Raw genomic sequence first — 16,331 nt, 5'->3', positions numbered from 1 at the left:
AAATAATATACTATTTGTAACCTACCAAAAACCACTAATTTATTTATTCAAGTTGTGACCAACTTTCCAGACATTAAGCAGTCACTTATTTAAAAAATTTCAGTACCAATAAAGTTAAAAGTCACCTCTTACCTACTGTCAGATAATCCTGTTTCGTATTTGTACTGCTGAATTAGATTATCTAGATTTCTGCACAGTTGTAGTGTCACAGAAACAACTACTCTCTGTAGAACTTTTCCCATGTAAGGCAGAGTAGATGTGATTAAACCGATCCATTGTGGGTGCATCTTACATGCACAGTGCTGATGCAAAGCTCGTATCACTGCACAGAGGAACATGCCTTGACACGTGATTGGCTGAGCATGCAAATACTGAAGAGAAGTCATGGGTTGATGGGGACTGATGTGTTCCAAGTCAGATATACCAAAATCAAAACCTGTTTCATTCTCTTCAGGAATAGTCATCACTCTGTGTTCTAGAACAATCAGCCTCTGAAGCACCTTAAGAAGTTGTGACTGCAACGTGCTGCCATTGTCAAATTCATCCTCTGAAAAATTAATAAGGCTGTCCTCTGAGAAACCTTCTTCCACAGCAACCATGTTCTTACCTGCCATTTTTTCACTATGCCATTTCTGAGCACTAAAGATAGATGACAGCAAACAATGAAGAATCACTTTCTGAACTTTGCACTTAGATAACATATCAGAAATAAAACTAGGGAAACCCTTCGCTGAGCTTTCTATTACTTTTGCCAGCTCAGTGAAAAGTAGTGTCAGAATTTCTATGCTCATCATCTGCATGTTTCGATTGCCTATTAAATCTTGTGCAGTAACCTTGACATGGGTTGGGTAATGGCTACGCATGTAATATAGGCAGAGAGAAATAAGAATTTCTATGTACATAGAACTCCGGAAGTTATGATTTGAGTCTACTGGAATGTGACTATAAAAATCTTTGCCCATAACAGAAATCCGGTGTCTGGCCAATAGATTCTGAAGGAGAGACAACTGAGGAGTATATGCATTATTTACACTAGTAGTTGAAATGGCATTTACAAAAGCAATAGGGTTAGTTTTCAAGATGGCTTTGATGGCAGAGAAAGCATACAAAGTCCTGGACGAATCATACAACTGGAGATACAGGAGCACATGTTGATAGAGAGGGTGAATGTTGAAACTGGGAGATTTCCGAGATCCTGGAGAACCCATGTCACTTTCAATTTCAGAAATGTCTCCCTCTCCACAGCTATACCAGTTCTCTAAATCCAGACCATCACTAAAGAATACACTGGTTTGTTTGAGTTTTTCATTGGAAGATTTTTTCTTGTCATCATCCTTTTTTCTGGCAAGTTTTACTTTAGGTTTTGCTCCTGGTTGTTTACCTGACTCCTTAACTATTGTTTCCTTCTCCGAAACTTTTTCTGATAATTTTTCTTTGAAGCTGAATTGAATACTACTGTGACTCCTTTGTCTAGATTTGGTTTCTATGGAAGCAAAAGAAGAGTCATGAAGAGTGTGTGTGGTTCCTGAAATACAAGGTGAGGAGCTATTCCTGGATATTCCATTTGCCACACACTCATGGCCTCTCTCTGCAGACACAGACAGAAACTGAGAACTTTCATTACTCAGCAAAACATTCTGACTCTGTTGAATAGAGTCATCTTCAATTTTAATTGTCTCTTCATCTGGATCTGTATCACTGCACTTTGGGGGCATAGCTTCAATTTCTAATTGAGATGTAACTGATGCAGATTCCACTTCGAGGCCACTTACAACTTTACATATCAGGTCAAACACTACCTGCTGAACATCATCATCTGGGGAGCTTTCCTTTAGCATTTGAGAATCCTCTTGGGCATTCACGGTTTCAGGATCAACTTCATAACTCAAGTTGTCCCCTGCAGACGACTGTGAACATCCCGAGTCAGAACTCTGAAGTATTTCTATCTGTTGGTCTGGAAGATCAAAATCAGACACAACCATTGGAATTGTCTCACTGCTGGTACTTAGGAGGGAAAGTCTGTCACTTAATGGATTCACAGTGAGACTAAAGTTCTCTATTTCATCCATGGTAAGTGGCTTTTCACCATTTCCCTTCGATGTGATGAGTTGTACTTGGCTCACTGATATATGAGAAAAACAGTAAAAGAAGAAAAATGCAAAATGCATTAAAATAATTGAAATGTAGACTGATCAAAATTTTTAATCATTAGTGTCATCATCTACTTATATTTTCCTACTAAAATTACATTTTATTTTATTGCAGGTGAAAATTTTATTTTTCCTCCCTAATACCTCACTTTAGTTATGCTGTTTCTAAATTCTCTAAAGAGTTTAAAATTAGCAGCAAACCACAAATATATAATTAATTTCTGTATTTCTTAGGTGGCATACATTAATGACGTTCTTCTTTTAGAAAAGGTGGAAGGCTTAGTGACATACAAAATAGTACATACCAAATGCTAGCAAATTTAGGGAAACAATCATGATACCATTGATGAGATCTGGCACTGATCTCAGAGAGGAGGTGAGAATTCAGCAGAGTTCGATAAAGCATTAACAGAAAGACACTCTGGCAATAAGCAGGGTCATACAAATTCTTACAAGATTCAGAAGAAGCAGTGGAAAAGAAGCCAGAGAGAGGAACCAAGACTCTGTAGAAACTCACTAGAGATGAAGCAGGAATATGACAGTTTGGTTTCAGCTTCATCACTTACTAGCCATGAGACTTTGAGAAAGCCATAGTCTTCCAGGCATCAGCAACCTGCTCGGTAAAATGATCTTTTCATTACAGACCCCACAGGGTTTGTCAAGAGACAAATGACATATGTGAGAGTCTTTTGTCCCTTAAATAAAATAAGGGGACATTATCACTGTATAGAAGGCATCACTCAACAGTTTATAAAGTATGGACTTTGTAGTAATATAGTAACAGTGAATATTTAGGCATGTCACAAACATGTCTACATCTGATGGTCATAATAAAACCTTGAAAGTTGGGCATTATTCTTCTCCTAAAAGATGAGGAAAATGACTCATGAAATACAAAATGTGTATTACAGGTTTACTATAAATTCCCATTGAAGTATCTACAGAGCCTGTAGGACCAGAATTGCTAACTAAGCTCTAAAGATATTTCCATCAAAACTGAAGAATGTCTCTAACCAGAGCTGTGCCTGATTCCTGCCCTGAAAAAGTCAACTGAGAGACCCACATCCTCTACGATGGTCATTGACACAGTACATTCTGACATGGTCCACACAGCATTGCTAGTGCATGAGGAGGGGAGAAAATAAGCCCATGGAGAAAATCTCACATGCACTTCTTCCACCAATTACTGTTATATTCACTTATCACTTTATTTTGATAATTCTAAATAAAGCTGTCTACTTCTATGTGATATTCACCATTGCTGCAGGCAAAATTTTGCATGAAATGCTTGTCATTGTCCTCTCCTGGATAACAGGGAGCCTTATTCCAATAACGTTCTGCTTGTACACGCTGTACTGAAACCCTCTGAGTTTTTGGATGAAGCAGGAGCAATAACAATGGTTCCAAAACTCGTGCAATATCATGTCTTTGTAGGACTTGGTTCAGCCAGGCTTGTCCCACAGAGCTAGTAGAACCATCGAGACTGTTAAGGCTATCTAACATGATGAACAGTGACCTAAAATAAACACAAAAAATTAAAATAAAGAACCAAACATCTACCTTGTCACACTCTTTTATAAAATCAATAAATTGGGTTTCTTACTTTGAATTAACTATTTTGAAGTAGTCATACTTCAGGATAAATTTTGATCATAGCATTTTAATAATCTTAATCCCAATAGTCTCAGTAGGCATAAGAAAGGAAAAAAACTTTTGCCCTTCTAAAAATATACTTATGCTTTGAAATTTCACAAGCATACATTACTAAGATTAATACTGAAGAATTGAAAAAAAATATGATTAGTCTTGTTTTAGGAACATTTTCCTGTTCATATTATCAAGCACTGAGCCTTCGGCAAGTCAGCATTACTCCATGTTGATCCATGTTCCTCTGCTCACACTATCCCTGAGTCAAAGCTATGTGCTTAATTCAAGGAAAAATCTGTGAATGGTATGAAAGTGTGCTTTGGAATCAGAAAAACCCAAGATTCAAATCTTTTGTGTGGTGTTGGGCAAGTAACAACTTTTCCTGACCTCTATTCCCTCACTTGTAAAATTAGGAAAGATAGTTGTCAAATAAGAGATGATTATTTATAAAGTAAAGGTTCAATATATTCAATACACTGTAGGGGTTCAATATAGGGTTCAGTATCAGATCACTTAAAAATGGTAATGCTGGTTGAAAAGCACCAGCTGAAATAACGTTCAGTAGAGGACAATTCTGATCCTGAGCTGAGCTTGAACACAGATTCATGGCCACCACTATGAGACCGGCTGGTGAGACTACCTTATGACAATATGTGAATCCACCTAAAAATGGCAGCTCCTTGGAATTTAATGCAGATCTGATATCTGAAGTCACCTATGTAGTCCAGACAAAAACCAAAACCACTCTCAGGCAGCTACAAGTTCTCTGGATTCATGGAAATAATTTGTTAGTGTTTTCGGCTATAGATTTTAACAAATCTAGTTTAGGCAGAAGATTGAAAATAATTGCTTGAGAAACACATAATCTACTATTTATATGCAGTTTCACTAAATGTGAATATAGACTCAAGAAAGCTGTATCCATTGCTTTATCACTAGCATTATCATTCTAAGTAATGCACCTAGAATGGTGCCTGACACCTCGTAGGAATGTGATAAATAGTTGTCCAAGGAAGGGAAGGGAAACCAGGTACTCCAAAACCAGAAAGTAAATATCTGGTGGATGAGTAAAAATGCCATGCATTTTAATACAGTTTATGGTTTTCAAAATAATAAATTCTCTTTATAAAATTTATAAATTGCTATCTCCTACACTTGCCAAGCTAGACAGTAGACTCAAGGAAAGAGGCAACATTAAGCTATCTTACTGTGAAATCTTAATATAAAATGTAACTGACCTGTCAAAAGAACGTACAAAAGATGAAGATTTATTTATATGGAGATCTCTCGTTAGATGCCAAAGAACTGCAAACTTGGCATGTGCTTCCATCCTTATTTTCTGAGGAGAAACATGGGAGCTTAAATTATGTTCTTCTCTCTTGAAGATACTAAGTGATTTTAGTAAAATCAGAGTACTATTTAGGAGTACTGTATTACGTTCAACGTCCACAATATTCAAACACACATTGCAATAAACTTTATTTCTATTCTTTATGGAAGTAGAAACACAGAAAATATGTAAATATATACAGAAATATTAAACTTAAAGGTTATCATCTCATCCTGTCTCGTAAATAATTATTCCTGAGTTTAGACTTTAAGTAATGAGCTTACTAGATTATTGTATAACAGAAGAAAAAAGTTACTAATGTACATACATCTGGAGTCCAGAAGGCACTTCCTCCTTCATTTTAATATAAACATTTAGTTGTCAAAATTGATTTCATTGCACTATATATTTTTTGTCCCAGAAATGATACATTAAACCCAAATGAGTTTTTCATCACTTATAAGCTGGTTTGACTCAAAAATTTAAACACTTAAATATTATTTCTACAATAAAAATATCAAACTACTTTTGAGATTATTTGGAAAAAGATTAATAATGGGTAAAACAATGTAAAAATAAATTATTTAGAACAGCAAGCACACTTGGTATTAGATAATAAATATGTATTAATATAAATCAAGTAGAAATTGTCACATTATCAAAACTTTTGAAGTCTTTCTTTAGCATTTATGGATCCTTTAAGCAAAAGCCCCAAGAAACCAGACTGCAACTTCCTAAATTGCTTGTGATAGTTGGGAGGCATGCTTGTTTTTTCTGTGAGCTTAATACAGGCTTTTCTTACGAAGCCTGCATTTGTATCAACCAACAGAAATGTAAAAATTAAGCAGTAAAATATATTTTTTTCATGGATGTATATATTTATTTAGAACCTGGGAGTATTTCTTTAAAAATGAAATGCTACCCAAGTGAAAATAGGCATATAATTTGTCCTAGATTTATATTTAATGTAAAACTTAAATTGTTAGAATAGAGTGCTTCCCTATTATTTCTGAATAATTTTGAAAAAAAATGTGTTATAGCAGAAATAGATTTTTAACATTTTTCTTGGAATAAACTTTTCATTCCTTTCATTTACTCCTTCATATACCACTTTCTCCTCTGCCAAATGTTTATTTAACACAATTCCTTTTTTGAATATGACCCACTCAAACACACTAGCATTTTGAGTTTTTTAAAAATAGGACAATATACTTCTAAAAGGTCTTCAATCAAATCTTCTATTTATATTACAGAGCAGCACAGGAAGACCACAAACGTCATTAAATTACCCTGATGAGGTTAGTCAAAATGATTATTCCAGCTTCTTCTCAGGCTAACTGAATTATATATCACACTTCATATATATTAGAATACAAAATTCTTATTTTGGATATGTAGTATAATAAGGCAAATAATATAATCTCACGTATTAGTATTCTATAGCTTATAAATATAATTTATACATTATTTTATTTCATATATATTAGTTAATAAATCCATAAGTTCCATAACTGAGGCCACTGGTTCCTCTTTAAATGACCCAAGAACTGAGACCACCAATACTAAACATCATTTCCCATAACTGTGTCCTGAACAAATAAATAAATCCAGCATTTGATTTTTGTTTTACTTTTCATATTACTGATGCTTTTGTAAACAACTCTCCTCTAGAAAGAGTTGAATACATTTATTTTAAAGATATTAAGATCACTGTGAACAAAGCTATTTTCTCTTACTCCTATGTTAACTGCAATAATTTCCCTAAAGTTTTCTTAACTTACTTTTTAGTATAATGTGTGTGTGTGTGTGTGTGTGTGTGTGTGTCGCGGGGGGCAGGGCGCGGTGTGCACAAGATAAGAAGAGGATTTACCTTATCTTTATGGGTTAACTGCTGACTTATAACATCCTCACAGATGCTAGAAGAAGGAACTAAGTTATGTAATTGATAAAATAGTTCCACACTCTTCTGGTGATGCTGAGGTGTCCCATCTCCCAACTGGTCCCACAATGTTAAAGCTACATGCTATAAAAAAGATGTAAAAGTGACAGTCACAATACCATACATGAAAATTTATTTAACAAATATTTCTTATTAGGTATAAATGAATGCTGTCAGATCTGAAAGGTTTTTAATATTCTATTCTATGGGGATGAGGTTACTAAGTGCAGTCTTCCATGTACCTACTTTCTGATCACCCAAGGCCTTGGAACCTTTTATGATAGTCCTGTAATGATATTTGTTTTTAGACATCAGGCATGTTGTCTGGACATGGTGGCTCATGCCTGTAATCCCAGCATCTTGGGAGGCCGAAGCAGGAGGATCACCTGAGGTCACGAGTTTGAGACCAGCCTGGGCAACACGGCGAAATCTTGTCTCTACTAAAAATACAAAAAGTTAGCCGGGCATGGTGGCATGCACCTGTAATCCCAGCTACTCGGGAGGCTGAGACAGGAGAATTAATTGAACTCGAAAGGCGCAAGTTGCAGTTAGCAGAGATTGCGCAACAGAGCGAGAGTATATCTCGAAAAAAAAATCAGACATGTGAATGTTTTCTGCAGGGCCCAGGTAAGACCCCATTTCATTATTTAGCGGTGTTAGTAAAGTGATGCTAGAATAAACTATCCTTAATAAGATACAAATCCCACATTGAATGCAATTTAATATTCATGGTTGTATATTACAGAGTGAAAAGTAATTCATAGTTGAAATATCCAAACTACTTAAAATCTATAAAATAGATAATAGGTATTTCAGAGCTACGTATGTTAACGCAGCACTTGATCTGTAACAGCATTAACAATAATGCAATTAGTAATAATAATAATGCAATAATCTTCAGGATTCACTACCACAATATTATAAAATCCAACTCTAATCTAGCAGGAGGAAATATCTGAAGGGGCACAATGACTTGAAATCACATTTTAAAACTTTTTTTTAAACGTACAGTATAAAGAATCTACCTGCTTAAGATGTATACAATCCAAATCTACTTGATGTTTGATATAGAGGATAATATTTATACCATTGGGGTAGAAATCAAAGACTGAGTTTTCTGAATTTTTTTCTGAGTGACTTTATACACCACAGATGATAATGAGACAATATGACGAGTCAGAAAAACTTTTCATGAGAGTTTTGGAGTGCTAAGGTTTTACTGCATGAAAAGCAAAAGTGCTGCTCACGCCTGTAATCCCAGCACTTTGGGAGGCTGAGGCAGGCGGATTACTGAGGTCAGGAGTTTGAGACCAGCCTGGCCAACATGGTGAAACCTCGTTTCTACTAAAAACACAAAAATTAGCTGGGCATGGTGGCACACGCCTGTAATCCCAGCTACTAGGGAGGCTGAGGCAGGAGAATTGCTTGAGCCAAGGAGGCAGAAGTTGCAGTGAGCCAAGATCGTGCCACTGCACTCCAGCCTGGCCGACAGAGCGAGACTGTCTCAAAAAAAAAAAAAAAAAAAAAAAGCAAAAGTGTCACAACCACTTAATCTGAAAGTAAGTTCTACTGTTTTCCTCTTTTTAGCTGAAATTGTTTCCTACATGGCTTCAGTGCCCTAATACTTCTCTTTATCCTAATATTATATTCTTATTTTTCTCCCCACTCACAAAATTGGGAATAAGATGGGGAGAGCAGTATGTCTATCAGCTGTGGCATCATTTTCTATATGGCAAGACATATTAAGAGGTGTTTAATGAAGCTTTATTATCATTTTAAAAATAATCCTTAAAGCAAACTAGGTCAAGTATCATACATGGCTGTAATGATCATCGTCATGTATGCATTTCTTAGAATTTACCTTGAAAAATTCAGTCTTCTCAGCTATGTACCTCAGATTGCCCTGAGTGAGGGGAGGTCTAATAACCACAGCTACTCTTCCCTGGTTTGGACTTAAGGGTTGTGCAGGCTCTACACTGTTGATGTTTTCCCCAGTGACCATGGCCACAGACTGTGTCAGTCCCACCAGGTCCATGACTAGTGAAATAGCAACACTCTGAACACTGAAATCACTTGCTTGGCTGCAAGCATTCATCAGGGTCTGGAGCCACTGTGGAGGCTGCACATGCTCACAGTCTGAAACAAAAGATGGTAGCAATCAGAGTTCATTATACTAAACATTTCACACACACTCTAAGTTAATTTCAAAAAATAAAGCCACTAAATACTTTTAAGGCCTTGATCTGTTAACAAAACCATGGTTTCTCACCTAGTCTAGAGCTTTAATAAAGTAGCAACCATAATTTATTATACTTTTCTTCAATATATATTTTTCTTATGCCAAGTCATACAATCCATTATCCCGTCCCAAAAACCAGTATATTGATCAATAAGCATTATACTATATAATTCACTATAATTCATTATACTATATATTCACTGCACTGTGTGTGTATATATAAAAATCAAAATAAAAGTAAACATGTTACTGGTCATAACAAAGAAAATCAGCAGATCTACTGCTACACTACTTTTCTCCAGAGATTTCCATTTCAGCTCCAAGTTACCTGCAAGCAAACTGTGAACGACATCAAAATCACAAAATCTTCCAATATATCAATCTCCCCATAGCGATAGTATTCCATTTTTAAAAAAACTTGCAAATTAAAACATTAAAAAAAAGTAACTGGCTAAAAAAATCCGTTTTAATGAATGCCTCTTTTAAAAAGAAAAAACATACTACAGAAAATACTGAAATATAAGCAAAACTGAGATGACCTTACCAGTCTCCAGTTTTTCAGAACGTAACTCTGATGTATGGTTCCCCTCAGCGATGTAAACTGGGAAACTTGAGCACTCTAGGAAGAGCTGACAGGCAGCAAGGAAGGCAGAAAGGTATTCTTTAGAAGTTTTTTGTTTACTTATGCTTCTCTCTTTTACATCTCCTTGTGAATTTCTGTCCCATTTTGAAGTCTCTCCTTGTTCTTGACCAAGATCCCCCTGATGTTCTGTAGTCAAAGCCTGAGAAAGAGAGTTATTCTGAATGATGTAGAGGTTGATAAGTCTGGTAAGAAACTGTTGGACATACTCCAAGCAGCACTGCATTGCAGTCTTTTGGGCTGTCTTCCCACTTCGGGTTGCTGTCCCCTGAGTGACTACGGAAGGGGTCTGGATGATGGTTTCTTCAGATCCCACAGTGGATGCTGTTTCTGTTTCAGAGGATGTGCTACCAATTGGGATGGTAGCTGCCCCCTGGCCCTCACTCAGTTCTCTGTCAATATCATCAGTTCGGTCTGCTTGATATTGTATAAACTCAGTGAATCCACTCTCTGATGATCGACTACTTGGTGGATTTTCTCCGTCTTCAAACACTTCAGTAGGATTTTCATGAGAAACTGATGATATCTGTTAGAGATTTTTAAGAAAGCAAAAGGCTGAGTAGCAAAGTGTACATATTAGGAATTAGAAATGACCACTTTTGAGAGATGTTTTAGACTATTCACAATTTAATCTACCCATTCTGTTGACTCTTACAGCAGCCCCTACACTGATTTATTCATTCTCCAAGTATTTATTATGCACTATACACACAGCATACATAAGGTTAGATTCTTGAGGACAAAAATACATATATAAAAGTCTCTAGGATCTATATCCTTGTTTTCAAATGGTTATTTCACCTACTTCATGAAATCACTTTCCTAATGTCTAAAAAATGCCAAGAATGAGATATGTAAGGTTAAAAAATGACATTTTAATAACTACAAATAAAATCTAATAGCTCATCTGTTCAGGGCCACATGAATGTGAATTTTTTATTGAAATGTGTAAAGTGCTAATTAAATATTTGTCTTTCAGTGAATAGTTATCGAATTCCTATCATGGTGCCAGACACTGTATTAGGTAGTAGAAATAAAAGGAGTATTTTATAATCTAGAGGGGAAGATGAGAGACAATTAAATTACAATAAACAACAAATGAACCGGTTCCTGGAGTAGAACTGGAGGGTATTAGCCTTTTACTCCCTACAATAGGATAGAGTAAGTATAAATATCAAGGATATTTTCTGGCTTAATTTAAGTAAAAGTTATATGTAAGAATTCCTTGGGTGACTGAGTCAGAATATAATAGCATCATGAACTAAATGCTCTGTTGCCCAAAGCTGGGCTTCACCTAATGTTCCTTGCCTCAGTGAATGACACTTTTCCTTGAGTCAGGAAGACAGAAACCTAGGGATCATTTTTTGTACCTTCTTCACCCCTCCTCCCCTCCCCACTTTCATATCAGTAGAGGCATTAAGGGTGCAGGCCTTGAGTCAACTAGGGCTCTGCCATTCACTAGTTATGTGATACCTGGCAAGTTATTTAACTTCTCCAAACCACCGTTTCCTAATGTGTATAATTGAGGGACAGTAATTCCTACATTTTACAATTGCTATGAGGATTACATAACGGTATATATAAAGCACATGGCAAAATGCCTAGCACCTAGTAAACACTCATGGTTAGCGATCATTACCCTTATCAATCTATTACTAAGTCTATTTTTCCTCCTAAATATATTGCTAATCCATCCATTTCTATCTTTACTCCTCGTATCTTGTTGGCACAAGTTATCACCACCTCTCACCTGCGCTACTATAGGTCTTCCCACATCTGTTTTTGTTTCTCATCTACATTTCACACTGCAGCCAGAGTAACTTTTCTAATACACAAAAGTAATTATGCCATTTGCCTTTTCCCCTCAGGGCCTTCCTGGTGCTCCTAAACAACAAAAGCCCTAGAACAGCTCAAGGCCCTCTAAGACCTGGCCTCTGCCTATCTTACAGCTGCATCTCTTGTCTGCTTGGTGCTTGTCTCTGCCTAAGAGCCTTTGCAAAATCATAGCTGAGAAAATTATGACAGTGAACGATATCAAACCTAATTGACCTCATCTTGCTTCTGTCCTCTCAACTGTCCTTGTTCATTCCTGGGTATAGGCTGAATTAGCCTTGGGAAAGAATTTAGTTTGTAGTTTAAAGCTAAACTGTTCTTGTAAAACAAATGAAAGACCACCAGCTACCAGGTTAGAATGAGAGGAGCTGGAATTCTAAATATTACCAGCCATTATTCCAGAGGTCATAAGATTTTCAACTTCCCCAATTACTCTTGTAGGTAACATCACTATGTGAACCTAAGATCAGCCTTCTGATGTCTTTTCAGGTTTTTGCATTTCTAACAACTGAATGGCCTCACCTGGACCTGCCAACCAGTTCTGTGGCCCCCACCCAGGAACTGATTCAACATAAAAAAAGCTTCTACTCCCTATGATTTCATCCCCAAGCCAACTAATCAGCACTCCCAATTCACTGGCCCCCTACCCACCAAATTATCCTTAAAGACTATGATCCTCAAGTTTTCGGGTAGACTGATTTGGGCAATAATAAAACTTCAGTCTCCTACATAGCCGGCTGTGCATAAATTACTGTTTCTCCATTGCAATTCCTCTGTCTTGATAAATTGGCTGTCTAGGCAGCAGGCAAGGTGAACTTGTTGGGCTGTTATACTTCTTCCTCTGTCAGGTGCTCTCTTTTTACCTCCCTCACCACACCAGTTCCTCTAGGGCTTCACTCAAACACACCTTCCTCAAGAAAGCATTCTTTGGCCCCAGCGTAGGTCAGGTCACCCCATTTTCCATATTCCTACCACTTGATTATTTTCCTTTGTACATTTATCACAACTGTAATTAAATGTGCACTTACTTGTATAATATTTCTCCCAATTAGAAAGAAAGGACAGAAGGGGAGAGACTATGTCTAGCTCACCACTGGATAGCCAGCAACTAGCACAGTGATAGCAGCAGGAGACAGACAAATCCTAGGCAGCCAGCGACGGGTCCCCGGTGAAACCCCACATTCAAGCCAAAGACAGTTTAAAGCCTAGCTACAAGTCCTGCATAAATCCACAGACCAGATTGAGACCCTCTCTTCCCATTTGGCACACTTCCCTCTGATTGATCCCCACTCTTCACCTATTTTACATATACCTACCGTTCCCTAATTGGTTATTTATACTGTTGTGCTCACCTTTGAGTGGTGCCTTTGTTTTAGCCTCTTTTGTGTACTCACAAACCAATCAGCACAAAGATGTGCTGTAAGTGTAAAATGCACACTAGATCTTGAAGACAGTACAAAAAAGAATGTAAGCTACCTCACTTATTTATATGACATCAATTTTATATAGATTACATTGAAATGATAATATATTGGCTACAATTGTCTGAATAAACTAGAATTAAAATTAACTTTACCTGCGTTTTACTTCAATGTGGGTACTAGAAAATTTTGAATTACATATGCCATTCACATGATAACTTCTACTGGAAAAGTACTGATATAGATAATTAAACTGCCTTATAAGCAAAAGCCTACAAAAGCCTACTAACATTGCATTTGGATCTAGGAAAGACTCACTATTATTTAAATGCTTACGTATAAGTGATTTTACTAAGTAACTTCTGCTTTGAAGAAATGTAAATGGTCTAATACCAAAAATAATAGTTAAAATTACCTTTTTGTCTTCCCATTCTTTGACTGAATTGTTCTGCCCACTTGGAAACTGCAAAACACCTCCAGTGCTAGCAGATAACAGTGGAGGCTGAACCTTGCTAAGGATCTTTGAGCAAAGTCTGAGAGAATATGTGAGTTCAGACAAGTGCAATGTCTGGAGATGGCTTGTCAAGGCAGAAATCATTCTGAGCAGCAACTGGGGCAAGTGTTCTGTCTGGATTTCAATATAAGTCTCCTGAAAACAAAAGTGAAACGAAAAAAGTTTAAACAATGTGGAACCCAAAAGTTACATTTTTTAATCTATATATAAATAGGCAATAATTTTACTCATCTGTAATGTTTTATATGCATCATGCTGTTAACACTGTGTATTTTATTACTGATGCCTTATAAAATTTCTATTCCCAAATTCTCAATTTAAATACTTCAAAGCATGTATTATAAAATAACCCCAGTTTTATCTGCTATATTACTAAAATTATAATATAACAAAAGTAAATAGAATTATTTAAAAACAAAACAGGCTGAATGTCATACCTGACACAGCACCCTCATACTTCTAGTAGGCTTCAAAATGAGAAAGCAAAGAAGTGAGGAGAGAAAACAGAAGGGAAAAGATTTCCAAGTCTTCATTTAATAGAAATAATATTAATATAAATGCAGCATTAGACCACTACACACTAAACAGTTAAGATTTTATAACATGCAATTATGAAGTTTACCCCATGTATTTTTTATATGTATATGTCAAAGGAGAAAACACTTGAAAGATTTTATGAAAAAAAGCTTACCAAAGAGGAAAAAATCAATTTAATTTTAAAGATGAAATGTATCTGAAGGCTTGCCTACAACATGAAATATTTGAACTATGTTATTAGATGTCCTTGATATTTTCTTACCAAGGTGGTCTTACCAAAGAAACTATGTCCAATAAAAAATCCACCAGTAAGCAGAAATTGGTCAGCTGTAATTCAGATGAGTCATTACTATCTCCAGGTCCAATCTGAAGTCTGGCATGCAGTGTCCTCCTAAAAGGATGAAATTTACTTTATCAAGTATACTGTCAAGTGATGTGAATACCTGTGACAGCATCATCATCATTCTAATGAAGGCCAAGTCAATACTGGGTCACACACAGTAATGTTTTTGTGATGACAAATTCTATTTCCCCCAGGACACTGTACCTCTTCGTGGAAAATTCCCAAAGCAAGATACCTAGGCTGAACCTCTCCCTACAACTCCTATCCTGCACTTCGAAGTGTTCTGAATGGATCTCACTTTCTCGGACTTATTTCCCATTGCTTCCTGTACAGATAACACCTCCTAGTTAACACTGATTAATTGCTACTTGATTTCTAACCTTGGGTCTTAAAATAGGCTCATTTGTCCTTCTGTACTACTGCCCTCCCCAGTCTCATTTTTCCCATGATCAGAATGCATCTGTCCTTCAAAGTCTGAGATCAAATGTTACCTCCTCCAGGAAGCCTCTTCTGATCCAAGTAGCAGAGATCATTCCTCCAACAAACATTCACATTAAATCATAGAAATCCTATATAACCATACATTGCCCTCCACTCTGAAGACACAAAGTAAGAATATAATATAGTCCCTGACCAACAAGAATATAAGCATGTAGACAAATAAATGCAACAATGTGACAGTGTTGGCGGCATCGATTCTGATGGGAGAATTGAGGGAAGGAAGGAAAGGTGGGTAACCTCTACATAGGATTTTAGCAGGTGGGCAAGGGGAAAGAGTACTTTAGAAAGAATAGCACAAGTGAAGTCTCAGCAGCATTAAAGTTAACATGCTGCTAACTTTTAGAGAATAGTCCAGGTTGGCTGAAGAAGTGTGGATGTGTGCATTTGTGAATTTGTAGAAGGTAAAAACCCAGGGTAGGGTCAGGTGACAAAAAGATACGATTCCTACATTTTAATCTATTAAGACATTTATATTTTTTAATACTAGGAATATATACATGCATGTCTTATTTGTTCCCACCACAAGATCTTTGAAGACAGGGACTGTCTATCTGCCTAGCATGATGCTTTTTAACTGGGTGCTCAACCTCTGCTGAATAAGTCAAGAACTTTCTAAACCATTAAAGAGATTAATGTATAGGAGCAACACAACCTTTTTTATTAAAAGACTTCTAATGCCCAGATCATATATAATTACATTTTGACTACATGCTCCTGGGCCTTGAGTGGTTAATCTGGTTGAGAGGATCTGGTCTAGAAGCCAGAGATTCCACTCAGATTCACTAGTAGCCAAGGGTTTTCAGACCATATTTTTTGCTTTATTTCCTAAGGGGTAGAAGGCTTTTATCACTGCCCAGTGACAGTATGGATTAGTTCTAATGGCTTCTAAAAACACAAGTCAGACCAAAAAGTTTTTTGTTAATCAAAATGGAAATCCTTTTGGAAAAGTGTGCTGAGGCAGCAGCCCAAAATTTGCTGTCTTTTCTACAACAATGAAAAACTACATTACTATAGACTGAAGAGGGAAAATTTTTAATCTACTCTGGTGTATGAATAACTGATCTCTAAACTCCCAATTCTAAGAGAATATGATCAATGATTTTATATCCTATGTGACAAGGTAGAGTCAGATTATGAATAATAAGTAACTAAAAATTATTAGTAATAGAATGTATAAAAGAACATTCATTAAATTTAATAACTTAAAAAAACCCAAAGGTTAGCTTTGGATGTTACT

The 16,331-nt window shown here is 36.4% G+C and overlaps 1 protein-coding gene across 15 annotated transcripts in view; it reads right to left on the bottom strand.

Annotated features, from left to right (window-relative positions):
- The window catches only part of DOP1A (DOP1 leucine zipper like protein A), a 105,640-nt gene that overhangs the window by 29,001 nt on the left and 60,308 nt on the right, over window positions 1-16,331 (bottom strand). For 13 of the 15 annotated variants that reach the window (XR_002521636.2, XM_021937525.2, XM_021937532.2 and 10 more), the window contains 9 exons: window positions 14,527-14,641; window positions 14,151-14,180; window positions 13,615-13,848; window positions 9,850-10,471; window positions 8,928-9,202; window positions 6,998-7,150; window positions 5,036-5,136; window positions 3,407-3,666; window positions 133-2,122 (listed from right to left, as the gene is read on the bottom strand). Coding sequence is in view for 14 of the 15 variants with exons in the window: in XM_021937525.2 (XP_021793217.1) it covers window positions 133-2,122; window positions 3,407-3,666; window positions 5,036-5,136; window positions 6,998-7,150; window positions 8,928-9,202; window positions 9,850-10,471; window positions 13,615-13,848; window positions 14,151-14,180; window positions 14,527-14,641 (3,780 nt within the window). In the remaining variant the exon portion in view is untranslated. The remainder of the gene's footprint in view (window positions 1-132; window positions 2,123-3,406; window positions 3,667-5,035; window positions 5,137-6,997; window positions 7,151-8,927; window positions 9,203-9,849; window positions 10,472-13,614; window positions 13,849-14,150; window positions 14,181-14,526; window positions 14,642-16,331) is intronic. The other 2 variants (XM_021937533.2, XM_021937528.2) reach the window with 2 other exon arrangements.

This window comes from Papio anubis, chromosome 6 (assembly GCF_008728515.1).
Source record: "Papio anubis isolate 15944 chromosome 6, Panubis1.0, whole genome shotgun sequence".
NCBI classification, from domain to species: Eukaryota; Metazoa; Chordata; class Mammalia; order Primates; family Cercopithecidae; genus Papio; species Papio anubis.
Note: the sequence above shows the minus strand (reverse complement) of the source record. Positions and strands in the feature narration are given on the sequence as shown.